This window comes from Lontra canadensis, unplaced genomic scaffold, assembly GCF_010015895.1.
Source record: "Lontra canadensis isolate GAN:19392208 unplaced genomic scaffold, GSC_riverotter_1.0 scaffold14, whole genome shotgun sequence".
NCBI lineage: Eukaryota > Metazoa > Chordata > Mammalia > Carnivora > Mustelidae > Lontra > Lontra canadensis.
In genome coordinates, this window is record NW_022631008.1 from 25,536,249 (window position 1) to 25,555,307 (window position 19,059).

General features: G+C 36.2%; 1 protein-coding gene across 7 annotated transcripts in view; it reads left to right on the forward strand.

The window, feature by feature from the left end:
• The window catches only part of CEP57L1 (centrosomal protein 57 like 1), a 68,799-nt gene that overhangs the window by 29,112 nt on the left and 20,628 nt on the right, over positions 1-19,059 (forward strand). For 4 of the 7 annotated variants that reach the window (XM_032858277.1, XM_032858271.1, XM_032858272.1 and 1 more), the window contains 3 exons: positions 14,601-14,766; positions 16,932-17,111; positions 18,216-18,337. In XM_032858277.1, coding sequence (XP_032714168.1) covers positions 14,601-14,766; positions 16,932-17,111; positions 18,216-18,337 — 468 coding nt within the window. Of the gene's footprint in view, positions 1-13,089; positions 13,173-14,600; positions 14,767-16,931; positions 17,112-18,215; positions 18,338-19,059 lie in introns of all 7 variants that reach the window. The other 3 variants (XM_032858274.1, XM_032858273.1, XM_032858278.1) reach the window with 2 other exon arrangements.

The window sequence follows — 19,059 nt, forward strand, 5'->3', positions numbered from 1 at the left end:
ACATTGATTTAGTATCCTGACTTTACTGAATTTGTGTATCAGTTCTAGCGCTCTTAACTGATAACTGATGGTTACCAGAAAGAAAAAGGGGGGGTGACGAGTGAAATAGTTGATGGGGTGATCATTTATTGTGATGAGCACTGAGTAATATATGGAATTGTTTAATCACTAAATTCTACATGTGAAACTAATACTGTATGTTAACCAACAGGAATTTAAATAAAAATTTAAAAAATATGAGTATAAAGAATGATTGATAAAAAATTAAGAATTATGCAAAGCAGTTTTAGTGGATGTAGTGCTGACTTACTGCCGTATTGTTTTTTCTTCTCCTGTTTCCTCCTGTTAGTCTTTCTTCAACAGTGAGATTGCAGACTACTTGATAGCAAAAACCATGCTTGAGTGTTTCTTATTTCTACAGGGTATAGCATATAAGAGGTAGATAACTAAATATTTACTTGTCTCACTTGACTCCTTTGTTACCACTTTGCCCTGCTTTTTCTTCCCCCTTCTTTGATCTCCTTTGAAATATTTTATTCTTTCATTTGCCTTCTAAATGTTAGTGGTCTTTAGCATTCTGAGCCCCACCTTTTTGTCTCCTAAGTCTGTTATTCTACCCTCCTAAAATTTTCCCTAAATGCGTCTGTGGGGCACCACAATGGATAGGTAACAGTAGCTCTCTAATAAACAAAGGCATTAAATCTCAGCCACTGCTTTCCTGTACACAACACACACACACTGAAAATTGCTAATCTTTATACTGTCCTTGGGTGATCTGATTGATAACCAAATTTATGTCTCTAGATCTAGCCTAGCCCGCCTGCCTTAACACTAACCGATATTTCATTCTGATTGCTGAATAACTTTGTCTCCAGTACCTCAAACTTGACATATCTAAAATAGAATTCATTGTTTTCCACTAGACTTGTATCTCCTTTTATATTATTTCTCATTTCCATGAATGCCATTGCCATCTCTTCACTTGCTCAAGTGAAAATTTGGGGAGCACTTTTTTATTCTTCCCTCTCCCCCATTTTCCCATTTCACATATTGAGTTGGTTCCTAAGTCCTTTCAATTATATCTTCTCAGTATCTTTTATGTTCCTCTCATCTACTCCAGTCTTAATTCAAACCTATATTTTTCTTTGTCTTATTTTTCTTTGTCTATATTTTTTCTTTGTCTTAATTGCTTCAGCAACCTCTTTGTCCCTCTGTTAATAATTTCTCCCCCACCAATCCATCTACCTCATAGCCACCTGAATAATCTTGTCAGAACGTAAACATGATCATGTTATTTTCCTTTATATCCTTCATTAGCTCCCCATTGCCTGATCCTATGGAAGACAGACTCTCAGTGTGATGTACAAAGTCCTTTATGGTTTGGCCCTTAACATACCTTTTTAGCCATCTCTTACTGCTAGCATTTATTCACTGTGCTCCAGTCAAATTCACTAGAGTCTGTCATGTCCCTCAATGATTTTACATCCTATCTGACTAAATATTTCCAAATTTTGTGTTCCTGTTAGCCTCTTGTTTGCTTGTTTTGGTCTCTGTCTTTCATATCTTTTCTCAGTGTCTGGTAAGGCTTGATTAAACAACTTAAATCTCAGAGTCAGATACTGAAAAACTGATTGGAAACTCCAAATCCATCCAATCCATTTATTTTATCATCTTTAGTATCTTTGTTAACTTGGACTAGTCATATTCCCTTCATCAGGATATTCCCATCTCCACTTGGATATAATCTAGACCACCAGTGTTCTGAGAACTGAATGTTCCTGCCTGGAGTCAGGTGCCACCCTCATCTATGCTGGGAGTCCCTCAATTCAGACAGAGACACTCTGTCGTTCCCTTCTAGAAAAAATAAAACAAAAGTTCTAGTTTTCTTCCCAGATGGGGATAAAGCAGTCTTCTGACTTCATAGAGCGACGAAGAGAGTTTGGGCATACAATTTACTAATGTAAACTTTCATACTGTTTTCTAGTGTTTGGCTCTATCTTAACTCTTACCTTACAGAGGTGCAGCTTTGTCCCAAGCCATTTGGAGGTTTTGCAGAGTAAACTTAAAAGTCACTTTTCTTCCTTGGGTTAGAAGACTGCCTTTTTTACATTAGCTCATTCTATTACTATTTGTACATCTGTTTTCGATTTTTCCAGAGTTTTGTTGTTGTCCTTGCAGGTTGATACCTTTTTTTAAAAAAGTGTTTTAGTATTATTTTAGTATGTTTCTAAGAGGGAACAAATTGGTGTGTATGTCCACTCTGGCATATTTACCTAAACTCCTCTTTCAAAGCTGTAATTCTAAATTAGTTCTGGCTTTTCTTATTTCTCCATCAATCAGGAAGAGTTAGATAATATCTTTTGTACTCCCACGGCACTCTGTGTGCGCTTTTGTTATGGAACTGATCCCATTCAGTCATATCTTATTTTTTTTTAAGAATTTTTTTCTTTTTTTTTTTTAAGATTTTTTTTTTTAATTTATTTGAAAGACAGATCACAAGTAGGCAGAGAGGCAGGCAGCCCGTTGTGGGACTCGATCCCAGGACCCTGGGATCATGACCTGAGCCTAAGGCAGAGGCTTTAACCACGGAGCCACCCAGGCGCCCCAGTCATATCTTATTTTTAACCTGTTTTCTCCCCTACCACATATTGTTAGGCAACCAATCTACAGAATTTTTTCATCTGGGAAAACCGAATCTCTGTAACTCCCCATTTACCCTTCCACCATTCTGCTTTCTGTTAATATGAACTGGACTACTCCCGATACCACTTATAAGGGAATCATACATTATTTTGTCTTTTTGGTTAGTGTATTTCACTTAGCATGATGTCCTTAGTGTTCATCCATGTTTCAGTGTGTTTTAAAATTTCTCTTTTCTTAAGGCCGAATTATATTCCATTATATGTATATACATTTTGTTTATCTATTGATGGATATTTGGGTGGCTTCCACCTTTTGTCTATTGTGAATGATGCCATTATGAGCATGGATATACAGATATTTTCTCAGTTCTGCTTTCTTCAGGATATACTGAGAAATGTCATTGTCTTTTAAGAATTTTGACTTTTCTTGGGGCACCTGAGTGGCTCATAATGACTGAGCCTCTGCCTTCAGCTCAGGTCATGGTCTCAGGGTCCTGGGATCGAGTCCCACATCGAGCTCTCTGCTCAGCGGGGAGCCTGCTTCCCCCTCTCTCTCTCTGCCTGCCTCTCTGCCTAGTTGTGATCTCTCTCTGTCAAATAAATAAATAAAATCTTAAAAAAAAAAAAAGACTTTTGACATTTCTTAAGGAAAACATTTTCCCCCTCTATAAAAAATAGAATTGTTTTTCATTTGGGGCTTTAATGATGTTTCTTATGTTGAGATTCAGGTTATATATTCCTGGACAGAATACTGCTTAAGTGACATGTCTTTTGCAGGGCTTCACATACAGAGGTACATGATGTCCATCTTACCTTTTAGGGGTGGTATTAATTTTAATTATCCAATTCAAGTGTTACTCTTTCTCTTACATAGTTACACCTGTTTTTTCTTGAAACTTACAAGCAATCTGTGAAAGAGATACTTAAAGACCATGCAGATATCCCACTCCTCATCAAAATTTCCACCCTTGGATTTAGTATTGATGCTTCTTGCCTAAGTTAATCTTTACTACGATGGTTGCAAAATGACTTTTCAAATCCAATAAGGGCTATTTTTAAAAAATATTTTATTTGGGCGCCTGTGTTGCTCAGTGGGTTAAGCTGCTGCCTTCAGCTCAGGTTGTGGTCCCAGGGTCCTGGGATCGAGTCCCACATCGGACTCTCTGCTCAGCGGGGAGCCTGTCTCTCCCCCCTCAACTCTCTCTGCCTGCCTCTCTGCCTACTTGTGATCTCTGTCTGTCAAATAAATAAATAAAATCTTTTAAAAATATTTTATTTATTTATTTGAGAGAAAGAGAGCACAGAGGGGAGTGAGAGGAAGAAGCAGACTCCCCTCTGAGCAGAGAGCCCAGTGCAATCCCAGGACCCTGAGATCATGACCTGAGCCAAAGGCAGACACTTAACCAACTGAGCCACCCAGGGCTTACTGCACCCAGTAAGGGATATTTAAGTTGATTATTTACTGTATTTAATAGAGCAATTTGAATGTCAAGTGGCCAATATATTAAATGTAAGATATTTGTTGTTACTGTTAATACATTATATATGATAATCATTGAAGCATAATGTCTAAACTGCTCCTAATTTTTGGAATGTAATAGTTAATGGTATTCATATAAAGTCATTGCATATTTTTATTTTTTTAATTTTTTTAAAAAAGATTTTATTTTATTTGACAGACAGAAATCACAAGTAGGCAGAGAGGCAGTCAGAGAGAGAGGAAGGGAAGCAGGCTCCCTGCTGAGCAGAGAGCCCAATGCGGGACTCCATCCCAGGACCCTGGGATCATGACCTGAGCTGAAGGCAGAGGCTTTAATGCACTGAACCACCCAGGTGCCCCTCATTGCTTATTTTTAAAAGTTAAATATATAGTGTGCTTTTCTTTTTTTTAATTTCAACTTTGGTTTTTTTTTTTTTTTTTTTTTTTTGGGAGGGAGAGAGTGAGCATGTGTGCAAGCAGTGTGGTGGGGGTTTGGAGGGTCAAAGGGAGAGAGAATCTCAAGCATTGGCCTCAATCCCATGACCATGAGACCATGACCCAAGCCAAAACCGAGAGTAGGATTCTCAACCGACTGAACCATCAAGATGCCCCTAAAGATTTCACTTTTAAGAAATCTTTGCACCCAACATGGGGCTGGAACTCACAACCCTGAGATTAAGAGTCATGTGTTCTACCAACTGAGCCAGCCAGACACCCTTGTAGTGTGCTTTTCTTACTTTCAGTTTACAAATTGTTTACCAGGTACTCTCTATTGTCTGAATCCTGCTAGTGAACTCTGTATTTAATTAATGAGTAACCAAATAATACTTTCTGCTGTTGAAGAAGAACAAATTTTAGAATATGGAGTAGCTTTGAGAACTCCAGTTGAATGGAAAGATGTAAACTCTCTTTCCTTTTGAAAATATAAATCTCATTCTATCTGTGTAATTAGAACTGGTTGGTCTGGGGGCGCCTGGGTGGCTTAGTGGGTTAAAGCCTCTGCCTTCAGCTCAGGTCATGATCCCAGAGTCCTGGGATGTAGCCCCGCATTGGGCTCTCTGCTCAGCAGGGAGTCTGCTTTCCCCTCTCTCTCTGCCTGCCTCTCTGCCTACTTGTGATCTCTCTGTCAAATAAATAAATAAAATCTTAAAAAAAACACACAAAACTGGTTGGTCTAAAGCATTTAGCATCTCTTAAATATGTCTGAAGTTGTTACATTTTCAAGCCGCATGGCAGATTAGATGTTCAGAGAAACCTCCTCTAGTAAAGAACACAGAAATGCTGTATAAAATGTTAAAACAACTTTTGAAAGGCATGACTGAGTTGGAAGCGATGTAAGAGGGGATATAGGAGACTGTATGTAATGAGAAAACCCAGTTCCACAGAGATAAATGAGCCCTAGAGCCCATTTTATCCCTGAGGACACCTTCTGTGATCCTTAATGGCCCAGAACCTGGGCATTAAGGAGGTATTTCTGCTTGCAATGGGGCGAGGGACAAATTCTGATGGGCATGCTCATAAATTTGGACACTGCAGTGTAAAAAGCTGACATCCCCAAAGGATAAAACCTTCTATTAATGACAGGAAAATAACCTGCTCTTCAGAATGACACTGTTTATTTTATCTTTGGCTTCGGATGAAGTGGACAAAAGAATCTTTTCTAATCACATGTGGGGTTGGACTTGGAATTCATCCTGCACCAAAAAACAAAACAAATCCTCAATATAAAAGTCATTGAATGGCGCCTTGAGTTTGGGGTGCCCTAATGGACCTAGCAGAAACAAACAGAAATCTTCTCTGGAGAAAATTGCTTTAAATACTGGTTTTGAAGTATTTTCCTAGTTAAAGGTCCAAGTATACACATTTATTAGCAACTGTTCTTGGGATCAATACATGTAGAAGGGAGAAGAAGGAAGCACTGTTAGGCAGAGAAGTCCAGCTTCAGTGAAGACCCAACTAAGGTTTCACTACTACTATAGGGAGCTCTGGAGATGGGTGATCCTTCGTTGTTGACTTGACTTGGGACAAGAGGGTCAGGCATTTTTACCCTCATCGGATGTGGACTGCCCCTGGAAGGAGACTTGACCTTAGATGAGACAGTATTCTCTAGACAAAGCAATCCCCAAAGAGGGCCAGCAGCCAAGAGCCACTTTCTGGCAGCTTTCCCAGGAACTGGGAAAAGTTCACATTCCTGAAAGGGAATCCAGGCAGTGCATCATAATGTCCACCACAATGAGCAAAGAAAACTTGTAGGTGAATATAACCAAAACACTGACTTTATAAATCAAAGCAATATTGTCTAATTTGTGTAGTTAAAATAAAAATAAAACTAAAAATTTCAGAACCATAGTATTATATGAGTCTGGAGGGGAGTGATGGGAATTAATGCCTTCTAGGATCTGTGATCTCTGATAGAATACTATACAGAAGTGAAAATGAAGACCATACAGCTTCATGTTCCATCATAAATACCAAGATATTTTGAATGAAAAAAGTATGGTTCCACTTGTAGAAAGTTTAAAAACCATCAACACCAAACAATATATTGGTAAGGATGCATACAAATATGACTAAACTTAACAGGCATTAAAATGAGTAACACAAAAGTCAATGCAAGAAATGGGGAAGACATAGAGAGGGCTTCAACAGCACTATCACACTATTTCTTAATCTAGGTGTAGATACACAAAAGTTTGTTTTGTTATAATTCCTTTAACTATACGTGTATGTATTATGTATATGGCAAATTATTTTTAAAATCTATTAAGTTATTAAGAAGAAAGGAATCTGCTGGTCTTGGTGACCAGAACATGCTAAAGTTATCTCCTAAATTAGAATTCAGCTGTGCTAATCTGGATCTAGTCCATTCTACTGAGATTTAATTAGAAATAAGTTATCAGTTATATGATTGAGTCATCTCTATTTGATTTATCAATTTTGCCCTCAATTAGGGGATGGGGTTACTCTTTTACAGGCTTTTCAGATACGGGGATGAAATTTGAAGTTTGAAAATGATCCTAAATTCTGCAGCAAGTTTTTGTTAGATGAATTCAATATGTAATATAATAGTTATCACAGTCAATATTCAATGCAACCTCTCTATCAATAAGTATAGAAGCCCTACTTTTTTCCTCGTAAAATCTGTGTAATCTGTAAGAATCAGAGACAGCAACTTTGAATTCAGCATGAGGATAGTGAGTTCTATCTCTCTGGAGTCCTATAGCAGAGCTTAGATGACTTGTTAAAGATAGTGTGAGAATAAGTTTGTGAAATTTCACTTAGAGAATAGATGGCCTCTAAGATGCTCTTAGGCTTCACCAAGATTACATGATTCTATGCATGATTCAGTGTTTCTTAAACATCCCATTTTTCTCCAGAAGGCATTTTCCTGATGACACTCCATTAGGGTAGTTTCTGTTCAGATAAATATAAATAAACAGAGTCCTTAAGAGAGAATATTTTTCTCGTGCTCCATGGATTTTGGAGTGCAGGAAACTTGAGCTATGTGATTAGTGATTAGTTAGTGTCTCTGGACTTTGGCTCCTACATCTATAAAACAGGAAGATTGCAGCTGATCTAAATTTTAAATGGATATATGAAATTTCCCTGTCAATTCTAGAACTCCCAAATATTTATGACTTATACAGATTTATGGTACCATGAACTTCTCAAACATTTTGAATATAGTCCCCATTGTTTCAAACTAAATAACTTGAAATATATCCTTTGTCACCTCTTAATACGTTTTGGAGGAAAGTGTTAGATAATGTTTTTTAAAAACCAGACTCTAGGGGTGCCTGGGTGGCTCAGTCAGTTAAGTGTCTGCCTTCAGCTGAGGTCGTTTCAGGATCCTGGAATTGAGGCCATATCAGGTTTCCTGGTCAGTGAGGAGTCTGCTTCTGCCACTCCCTGTCCCCATGCTCTCTCTCTTTCTCTCTCAAATAAATAAATAAAATCCTAAAAAAAAAAAAAAAATTCTATATTTCGCTGTATTTTAAAATTGCCTGAATTTGATTGTACCTTAACCTTCAGATTAGTTATTTATATGTTCCTGTATTTATGTCCATGTAATTCAAATGTGTCATATTTTTCTAATTTTACAGTGCTGTGGTTTTTTTCAATGATACTTAAATTCTTTTTTTTTATTATGTTATGTTAGTCACCATACAATACATCATTAGTTTTTGATGTAGTGTTCCATGATTCATTGTTTGCTTTTAATACCAAGTGCTCCATGCAGTAAGTGCCCTCCTTAATACCTATTACTGGGTTAACCCATCCCCCCATCCCTGTCCCCTCTAAAACCCTCAGTTTGTTTCTCAGAGTCCGTAGTCTCTCATGGTTCATCTTCCCCTCCTATTCCCCCCCCCCGCCTTCTTTTTTCCCTTCCTTCTCCTAATTTCCTCCATGCTATTCCTTATGTTCCACAAATAAGTGAAACCATATGATAATTGACTTTCTCTGATTGACTTATTTCACTTAGCATAATCTCCAGTCCCATCCATGTTGATGTAAAAGTTGAGTGTTCATCATTTCTGATAGCTAAGTAGTATTCCGTTGTGTATATGGACCATATCTTCTTTATCCATTTGTCTGTTGAAGGGCTTCTCTTCTCTTTCCACTGGCTATTGTGGACATTTCTGGATGAACACTGGGGTGCAGTGGCCCTTCTTTTCACTAAATCTGTGTGTTTGGGGTAAATACCCAGTAGTGCATTTGCTGGGTTATAGGGTAGCTCTATTTTTAATTTTTTGAAGAACCTCCCCACTATTTTCCAAAGTTGCTATACCAACTTGCATTCCCACCAACAGTGTAAGAGGGTTCCCCTTTCTCCACAACCTCTCCAACATTTGTTGTTTCTTGCCTTGTCAATTTTTGCCATTCTAACTGGTGTGAGGTGGTATCTCATTGTAGTTTTGATTTGAATTTCCCTGATGGCTAATGATGATGAACATTTTTTCATGTGTCTGTTAGCCATTTGTGTGTCTTCTTTTGAGAAGTGTCTGTTTATGCCTTCTGCCCATTTTTTGACTTGATTATTTGTTTTTGGGGTTTGAATTTGAGAAGTTCTTTATAGATCTTGGATGTCAGCCCTGTTTGTAGTGTCATTTGCAAATATCTTCTCCCATTCTGGGTTGCTTCTTTGTTTTGTTGACTGTTTCCTTTGTTGTGCCGAAGTTTTTTATCTTGATGAAGTCCTAGAAGTTCCTTTTTGTTTTTGTCTCCCTTGCCTTTGGAGATGAATGACATTTTATTTCTTAACTCTACAGCATTATTCTTTCACTTTTAATATAAACTATTGAGGAAATAAATAGTTTATAATATTTTAGGTAAAAATGCTAGTATTTGGGTCAGAAACTAATACAAATGCATATACATTAAATGAATATGAGTCAAAAGCATGATTTTAGTTTTATTCTCCCACTTGATTATGCTGGGGCATTTTTAATCATTTTAAATTATTGCATACAGGATAGCACATTAACAATTTCCTATTTAATTTATTAAGCTTAAGAAATTACTGAAGGTAAGTTATAGGGGGAAAATAAATCAAGGTAGGGTTACATAATTGTTTCCCATCAAGTAGGAAACTCTAAATTGCAAATAGCTTTATTATGTCCTCTAAATAGTGTAAACCTTAGGCATCTGTTGTTACGTCCTTGGCACTATTCCTGTGTTTCATTCACTGTGAAACAAAGGTGTAAGTTGCAGTCAGTATATTAGTTTGCTAGGGCTTCCAAAACAAATACCACAGACTGGGTGGCTTAAGCAACAGAAAATTTATTTCTCACAGTTCTGGATGCTACAAGTCCAAGCTCAAGATGTCAGTAGATTTGGTTTTTTCTAAGGACTCTCTCCTTGGCTTGCAGATGGTTGTCTTCCCACTGTGTCTTCACTTGATCTTTTCCGGATCCCTGGCACATCCCTGGTACATAATTTGTATGTCCAAATTTCCTCTTTTTCCAAGGAAAGTTAGATTGGATTAGAGCCCATCCTAAGAGTCTTGTTTAAACTTAATCACCTTTTTAAGGCCCTATCTCTAAACATAGTCTAAAATACTGGAAGTTAGAGCGTCAACATATGAACTTTGAAGGAATAATGAATTCAGTCAGTGAAATTGTATGTAATGTACTTTGCTGCCACAGAAGTTTTCAAGAATGAAAAGTATTGATTCTGTGCAAATGAATGATGGGCACAGTTGTTTGTACTGTGACTTCTGGCAAGTTAGCTCACAGTATGGATGACATGACACAGTTTATGAGTCTTGGGTCATTTTAAGCCAGATAATTGCAAAAGGACATCCTAATTTGAATAAAATTTCTGTCTTTTGCTGGTTTCTCTTCTTCTACTTGTTCTTTTAGTATGAGGCCTTTGGAACTGTCTTCAGTTCTTACATTATACCATCAGTGGTCTCTTCCTTTTCAAAATCAGTTGCCTTTTTTTTTTTAATCTAAACTACTCCCTCCTTGTAACAGCCTTCTTTCTCTATTTCTTTTCTTGTTTTGATTTTTTTTGAAGATTTTATTTATTTATTTGAGAGAGAGAGAGAGTGAGAGAGAGCATGAGAGGGGTGAGGGTCAGAGGGAGAAGCAGACTCCCCTCTGAGCAGGAAGCCTGATGAGGGACTTGATCCCAGGACTTCAGGATCATGACCTGGGCTGAAAGCAGTTGCTTAACCAACTGAGCTACCCAGGTGCCCCTCTTCTCTTTATTTATAACATCACACTTTTCTGGTTCTTTTCTGTCACAGGTTTCTCTTTCTCTTGTTTTCCTTCCTTACCTGAAATCTTTTCTATTTATACTCTTCCTTTTAGGTGACTTCTTTTCTCTGTGGTTTTCTATACCATCCATATGCTGACAATGCTGTTCTTTCTATTTCTATACTAGATCTCTCCTCCAAGCTTTAGACTCTTCTAACAAACTACCTATTTCATAACTTAACTCGGATGTCTCACACTTAGACTGGTGTTTGACACATGTCAGTACTACGTGAGTAGTCTTGGTCTTTGTTTTTTTAATGAATGGCACTATCATCTACCCAGTTATTTAAGCTGGAAAACTCAATTTCTTCCTTTTCTTCTCCTCTTAATCTTCAAGATGCATCTTGCTTCTGTACACTCTCTTCATCTCCATTGTCACCACCCTAATCCAAATGCAGCATCATCTCACACCTGACTAACTGCAAATGTCCCCAAACTATGGACTGTTAAGTATAGTGATTAAGAACCCAGGCTTTGGAATTGAACCGGCTAGTTTTAGTTCCTGGTTCCACCACTTGCAAGTTGTAATACCTTGAGTAACCTCTCTGCCTCTATTTCTTCATTTACAAAATGAGAATAATAATAATAGTAATAATAATAATAGAGCAGTGTGAGAAACAGAGAGTACCCTATTCCTAGAACCCATTGTAGTATCTCTGACTGTCTCCTAGTGCTGTCTCCCTAACAGTCCTATGGGATTATGCAGAGATGATGGCACAGTCAGCCACTAACCAGAATAGACACTGGTTGTTAAAAAGGACCATTTTGGAACAATTGTTTCCCTCAAGAACAAGTCAAAATGGTTTTCAGTACAATATTTGTGTCTGACAGAGTTTTTTTTTGGGGGGGGGGTATTTCTTTTTGAAGTGGCTCCTTAGCTGCATCCCACAAAGATGTCTTAATTTTATGTATTATAGAGAGAAATGGATTATATCCCTGGTTATTTACAAGCTGTCATTAATGGTTCTAGTTATAACTTGAATTTCCCTAAGCTTTACTAGGCTGTTGATGCAAATGAGACCCACATTTCACAGCCTTTTGCCCCCATTTGCAAATCCTCTGAAGTGCTCCACAGGATTTTCTGAGGTCTTTTCAATGACCTACAGCTAGGCTCCACACCAGATTGGTCAGAATCCTTGGAGGTTGGGGCTTAAGCACCTCTCTACTTTGAGAAATTTTTTCTCTAGAAATTTCTGTCGTACATGCCCGTGAATATGTATGTCCCTTCCAGCTGCTCCCTTTCTTGCTGAATGGTACTGACAATGCACCAGAGCCCTCAAAACATCAAAACTGTTGTTAGTGATCTCTAGCAATTTTCCTCTTTATTGGAATATACCTACACAAGGCAGGACAGCTAATGTCCCAACCTTTTATAGAGATATTGGTGAAATATTTCTCAGTTTTTTACTTATAGTCCTCCCCCCTTCCCCACACCCACGTGTGAGTCCATGAGACCGGGTTAGAGATGAATTAGAATGACCATGTCTGTGCTTTACTCAAAATTACTCCTCCCTTCCTCCATCAAGTAAGGCTTTGACTTTAGATCAAGCTTTCTGTACTTCTTTCATCTTCCTTCAGAGTGAGTTTTTCTCCTAGAATGCCACAGTTCTTTATGGGTATAAACTTCTGCTGGGTTTATGCACTTGTTTGTAACTTAGACTAGATTGTAAGAGTTAAGCTAGGACCTTTATTACCATGACAGCCACTGGGCATCATTGTGTGTCTTCTCTCATTTCTATACTGTTTTCTTTTGTTTTTCTTCGCCTACCGGTAGGTTGTTATTCTGCTTATCCCCACTTTAAGATGTGTTTACACATTTAAATAAATTTTAGTTCTAATTTTTAATTTACCAGCATCTTCCAAGTAGTCATTTACATTAAAAACTTCAACTTTGAATTTGTTTTTTAACTGGTACAAAATTTAGTTTGTGAAATAAGTACTGTATTTGGTAAAGAGGAAGCAGAGTCCTCCCCAAGGACCTCAGGGTACAGTGACTAATGGCAAAACTTCATTCTTTTTATTAGAGAAACTCACCAAGAGCCGAAAACTGAGATATCTTGAGTAATTCCAAGGTTCTTGGGTAGCTTCAGCCACACACCCTCTCTCTGAAGATGTACAGCTGTGTTCAGAACTTCTCTACTTTGGGATCCTACCTCTATTTCATTGTGAGCCAGCTGTGACTAACTTTGCTTTCTTATTTTTTGAGGGAACGGCAACTTAGATAGATGCAGTCTCCCACGGGGAGCACACAGTATCTGAGCAGCAACAACCCGGAGGGATGGAGACATGGTTAGTAAATGGTAGCTGATACTAGTAACAATAGCAAAAAATGATTGCTTCTCAAGAGCAAAGAGCATCAAATATTCTAGCAAAGCCTCCTAGGCTATTTAACCTTTATTTATTTTATTAAAAATTTATTTACTTATTTTATAGGCAGAGAGTGTGTGTGTGAGCTTGGGGAGGGACAGAAGGGGAAGGAGAGGGAAGAAATCTCAAGCAGACTTCCTGCTGTGCATGGAGCCCAATGCAGGGCTCTATCTCACGACCCCAAGATCATGACCTGAGCCAAACTCAGGAGTCATTTGCTTAACTGACTAAGCCATCCAGGTGCCCCTTTTCTAAAGTATTTAAATTACAGAAAGGACAATAAGTGATTTGGGGGAAATTAGATAGGAAATTGCCTGCTAAAATGATTAAAGAGCTCTCCTAAAAAATAAAACATTAAAATTAAGTAAAACCAGAATGACAGAGCTATTTCAGATTCTTCAGATTGAGAACCATCTAAACTATGATTAGAATGCTGGTGCATTGGGGCGCCTGGGTGGCTCAGTTGGTTAAGTATCCAACTCTTTTTTTTTTTTTTTTTGAGTCCATTAATTTTTTTTTATTTTTTTATATATTTTTTTAATTTTAATAAATTTTATTTTTTATAAACATATATTTTTTTTCCCCAGGGGTACAGGTCTGTGAATCGCCAGGTTTACACACTTCATTGCACTCATCATAGCACATACCCTCCCCAATGTCCATAATAACCCCAAGTATCCAACTCTTGATCTCGGCTCACCAACTCTTGATCTCGGCTCAGTTCTTAATCTTACCACCTGAGTTTGAGTCCCACACTGGGTTCCATGCAGGGTCTAGAGCCTACTTAAAAAAAAAAAAATACTGGCTCATTAAGTGGAGTCGTGTCATACTCAGTGATTAGATTCAGATTGATATATCCAAATTACCCTTGAAAATCCCTTAGGAAGCCAATACATTGGAATTCAATAATCTGTCTTTGAGAATTGGATTATATGGGTGGCTTGTGTTTCAAAGCTATGTTGCCTTTTAGAATATGTACCTTCCCTGAAAACCCTAAAGTCACACTGTTTGTAGAGAGGTGCTTGGATGACGAGAGGTATATGAACTTATGATCAACTGAGTAACCCGCAAATTCACACCACCCATATAATTAATACTCACTCCAGAGCATATGCTCACTGAAAGTCAGGCAGAATTGTCCATACTGTTTATACAGTAAATAATAATTTTTCTCTCTCGTACTGATGAGCTTATTATAGTTGAATTTGTGATAATTAACCTCATAAAGAAATAACACCACAGTATATGATTATGTATTATGTTAAGTTTACCTAAATTTTTGTCTAATATTTTTGTCATTTAAATAAGAAAGAATGATGCTATACTATACTATTCCTTTATTCTCTACAGATAATGGATTCTGAATTAATGCACAGTATAGTAGGAAGCTATCATAAACCTCCAGAAAGAGTGTTTATTCCATCATTTACCCAGAATGATGCAGCATCTCAGACTCACCACTCCACAAACGTAGAAGCCACCTCTCCTAAAATGCTTCATAGTCCAAACAGCCAAGGTAATTCTAATATGAAGTCATATTTAAAATTAGGGGAATGATATGAAATATGTTATAGAAAACTTTACATTTTTATGTAGAAAAAAGTATGATTGTTTAATCTTAATAAAACTATTAGTTTTGACTCTGTTGCTTAAAGTTTCTATAAACATAGATAAGTTATTTAACATTTTTTTCCCAAAGATATTATTTATTTATTTGTTAGAGAGAGGGAGAGAGAGAGAGAGCACGAGCACAGGCAGACAGAGTGGTAGGCAGAAGCAGAGGGAGAGGCAAGCTCCCTGCCAAGCAAGGAACCCGATGTGGGACTCAGTCCCATGATGCTGGGATCATGACCCGAGCCGAAGGCAGCCGCTCAGCCAACTGAGCCACCCAGGCGACCCAAGTTATGTAACATTTTTTATTTTGGCTTCTTCAGCTGTAAGATAGAGATTTACCAGCTAGACACATAATTACAATTTTATCCTAAAAAATCATGAGAAAATAGGAAAATACTCTTTGAAGAATCAAAGGTCAGATTTGGAATCTTTCTAAACTAGATGATTAGAATATTGGTGAATTAAGTAAAGTTATATCTTATTCAAGGATTAAATTCAGAAATTTCCTATTTTCAAAATTATGCTTGACATTGGAGTAACTATGAAATAAAAGTATTGTAACTTTTAAAAAGGAGGATATCAGAATTGAATTAGGAAAACATACCTATGCCATATGAATTGCCTTCTAAAACACTGGTTATTACCTTTTTAAAAAATACTCTTTAATAATGGTTACCATTAATAAATAGACTAGCTTTGTGGAGGAAAAAACCACAAGAAATATTCCAAATCAGCAAATTAGGTATTGCATATCTAAAAAGCAATAAATATAATTTCTTTATGTCATTTGTTATTAAAAAAAAAAAAAACCCAAACCCAAAAAGAACCAAATGGTAATCTCTAGCAAACATCTTTCTCATTGGATATGAACTACAGGCATACCTTGGATATATTGTAGGTTTGATTCCAGACCACCACAATAAAGTGAATATATCACAATAAAGTGAGTCAAATGAATTTTTTTGGTTTCCCAGTGCATATAAAGGTTACATTTAGACTATACTGTAGTCCATTAATTGTGTAATAGCATTGTGTCTAAAAAAACAATGTACTATATATCTTAACTAAAAAATACTTTATTGCTAAAAAATGCTAAGCATCATCTTATCTTTCAATGAGTCATAATCACTGATCACAGATTGCCATAACAAATATAATAATGAAAAGTTTGAAATACTACAAACATTACCAAAATGTAACACTGAGACATGCATGCAGTGAACAAATGCTATTGGGAAAATGGTGCTGGTAGATTTATTCAACATATGGTTGCCACAAACCATCGTTCAATTTGTAAAAAATATATTATCTATGAAATGCAGTAAGGTGAGGCATAATAAACCAAGGTAGGCTGGCATATGAAAATTAACCTATAACATTTACTTATATTCCATTACACTCCAGTTTTATAGTTTGAAGTTATAACTGAATAGAAAGTTATTTGAAAATTGTATAACTCTGAACATACCCGAATCATGATGATATTAATATAGCTGAATAAAAATCACAGTTGTACATGTGTACCACTTAAAATCTTTCAAGCCTGACGTGAGTTAAACTACTAGGTTGTAATTTTTTTTTTTTTTCTTGTGGAAGAAACTGTTGTAACTCATATATTCTGATTATTAATACTCTATCTTAGACAAAAACAATAAATGTTTGTGATTTAACTAAAATTGGACATATCAAGAACTGAGAAAAACCTTTAACATTAAACCTAAATTTCCATGTTAATTAGTGACACAACATCCTAACTTTCTTTATCCGTACTCAGGCTCTTATGCCTCCTAGACTGTATATTTGATGATATTTATTTTATTGAATTAAATTTTGATTATTAGCTATCTCAAACCTAGAAAATTACTAAATACAATAATAAATATATTGTTTTTAGAAGATATGTTAGAAAAAAACTTCTCTTTTTAGAGTTTTAGTGTGTTTTTTTGAGAAATATATATTACTTGTATGTTTTTCTGGATCACTAACAAAAATACTGTTCAGTTTTATTGCTACTGTATAAGTGTTCAGAAATTTTCACTAACGTAACAAGCAAATTTTTTTCAACAGCTCTTATTTTAGCCTTAAAAACTCTTCAGGAAAAGATTCATCGTTTAGAGTTGGAGAGAACACAGGCTGAGGATAACCTAAACATTCTATCCAGAGAAGCAGCACAGTATAAAAAGGCCTTGGAGAAAGAAACAAATGAAAGAATTCTGGCACACCAGGAACTGATAAAACAGAAAAAAGGTAAGGAAATTCAATAGTTCTCAGAAACAAGGAGTTATCAAAATTTACAACTTGAAAATAAAAAGCCCAGTTTAAGATTTACTCAAATATCTTTGTTCTTATATATATTCAAACCTTGAGGCCTTGTTCACAGACAATGTGATATTTGCATTAAATAGATATCACTTTGAGCTTCTATTGTTTATTATCCCAGTTCATAAATTCTTGAGATTAAAAGACAAATTAAGTTTTTAGACAGATTGTGAAATTAGGCTATTTTCAGAATACCAACAAAATCTAGTTTTACCTATAATATAATTGAAATGCTTCACACATTCAGTCAATACTGGTTTTTAAAATTTGAAAATAGAAAGCAACACTAGTAATTAGACAATACAGAAACCATAAAAATACATTAAAATTTTTGTTAACTTGAAAGATTAATTAGAAGAAATGGACAGGTAAGTAGAACTTTCTGTGGAAATTATGAAAAAGACATCTGAACCTAAGTTTTAGAGATTTAGAATATTAGTTCTTTGTATAATTTTTACTTCATAATGTATGGCTTTCTTTTTCCTTGTACTACATTCACCTTCATAAATAATGTTGAAGTTTGTGTTTCAAGTTATAAATAGAGTGAAGAAATGAGAAAATTTTTTCTGAGGTAATTGGACAAAAGTAGACTAAAGAGCTGAGGAAAGTAAAAAATTAAAGGATTAGAAAGATGTTGCTTACTTCTTGGGAAATAACCATGCTGTCAGTAGTCAAGTCTTTTTCTTTTCCTGAAAGATAAAAATATATTGATAGGAAAGAGACTTTAGGTCCTCTATTTTTCTAGATAATGTCATTTCCCAGGAACAGCCAGGATTTTTATCATTCCACAAGTCACTGACATCTTACTCTTTCAGAAGTTTGCCCTGTGGGCCTTTTAGGGGAAGACAATGTAAAACTAGTATTATGTAGTTAATGAGATAGTCACAAAATGAATGCCCACAACACTTACAGTCGGTATTTAGAACTAAAGAGCTTTTAGTTCTTGATTGAATTTATATAATGTATTTCTGTGACTACCAAATCTCTGATCTATATGATAATCCAGACATTATTACTTTTTCTTTTTCACAGATATTACTATACAGTTAAGCTCAGCTCAGTCTCGCTGTACTCTTCTAGAGAAACAATTAGAATATACAAAGAGAATGGTTCTCAATGTAGAACGAGAGAAGAATATGATCCTAGAACAACAGGTAAACACATTTTCTATAGGAATATAATATCGTTTAATGTGTTTTTGAAGAATATTTAATGTCATGAGAAAATTATATTATAATCTTAATTAGGATAGAAAGCTATATTGAGGAGATTTCCACTTACAGTGAAGCAGAGTAGGTCATTTGGAACAACCTTTCTGTAGAAGAAAACACAAAAAACTGGACAGGATATTAAAGAGGAAGGAAGGAAGGAAAAAAGATAGAGAGGAAAGAAAGAAAGAAAGGAAGGGAGGATGAAAAGGGGAAAATACTTAAAGGCATTGGAGAGTTAATGAAGTCATGAAAATCACCAATTAAAAATCTATGTGTATGCTTAAATCCAAAGAGTTTGGCCTCCAGAGAATGTGATTTCAGGCCTCATCCTTCTTAGGGAATTTCTGATACCAGAAGAGTACATTGAGAGGCTAAATAATGCGCTTTTTTTTTTTTTTTAAGATTTTATTTATTTTTTGAAAGAGAGCAGAGAAAGAGAGAGCTCGCACATGAAATGGGGAGGGGCAGAGGGAGAGGGAGAAGCAGACTCCCCACTGAGCAGGGAGCCTGATGCTGGGCTTGATCCCAGTACCCTGAGATCATGACCTGAGTGGAAGACTTAGCTGACTGAGCCACCCAGGTCCCTCTAAATAATGCTTTTAAAGCTATAGGGCTTAAGCAATTGAAGTTAGATTCCAGAGCCTATCAAGAGTAGGAACTCTGAT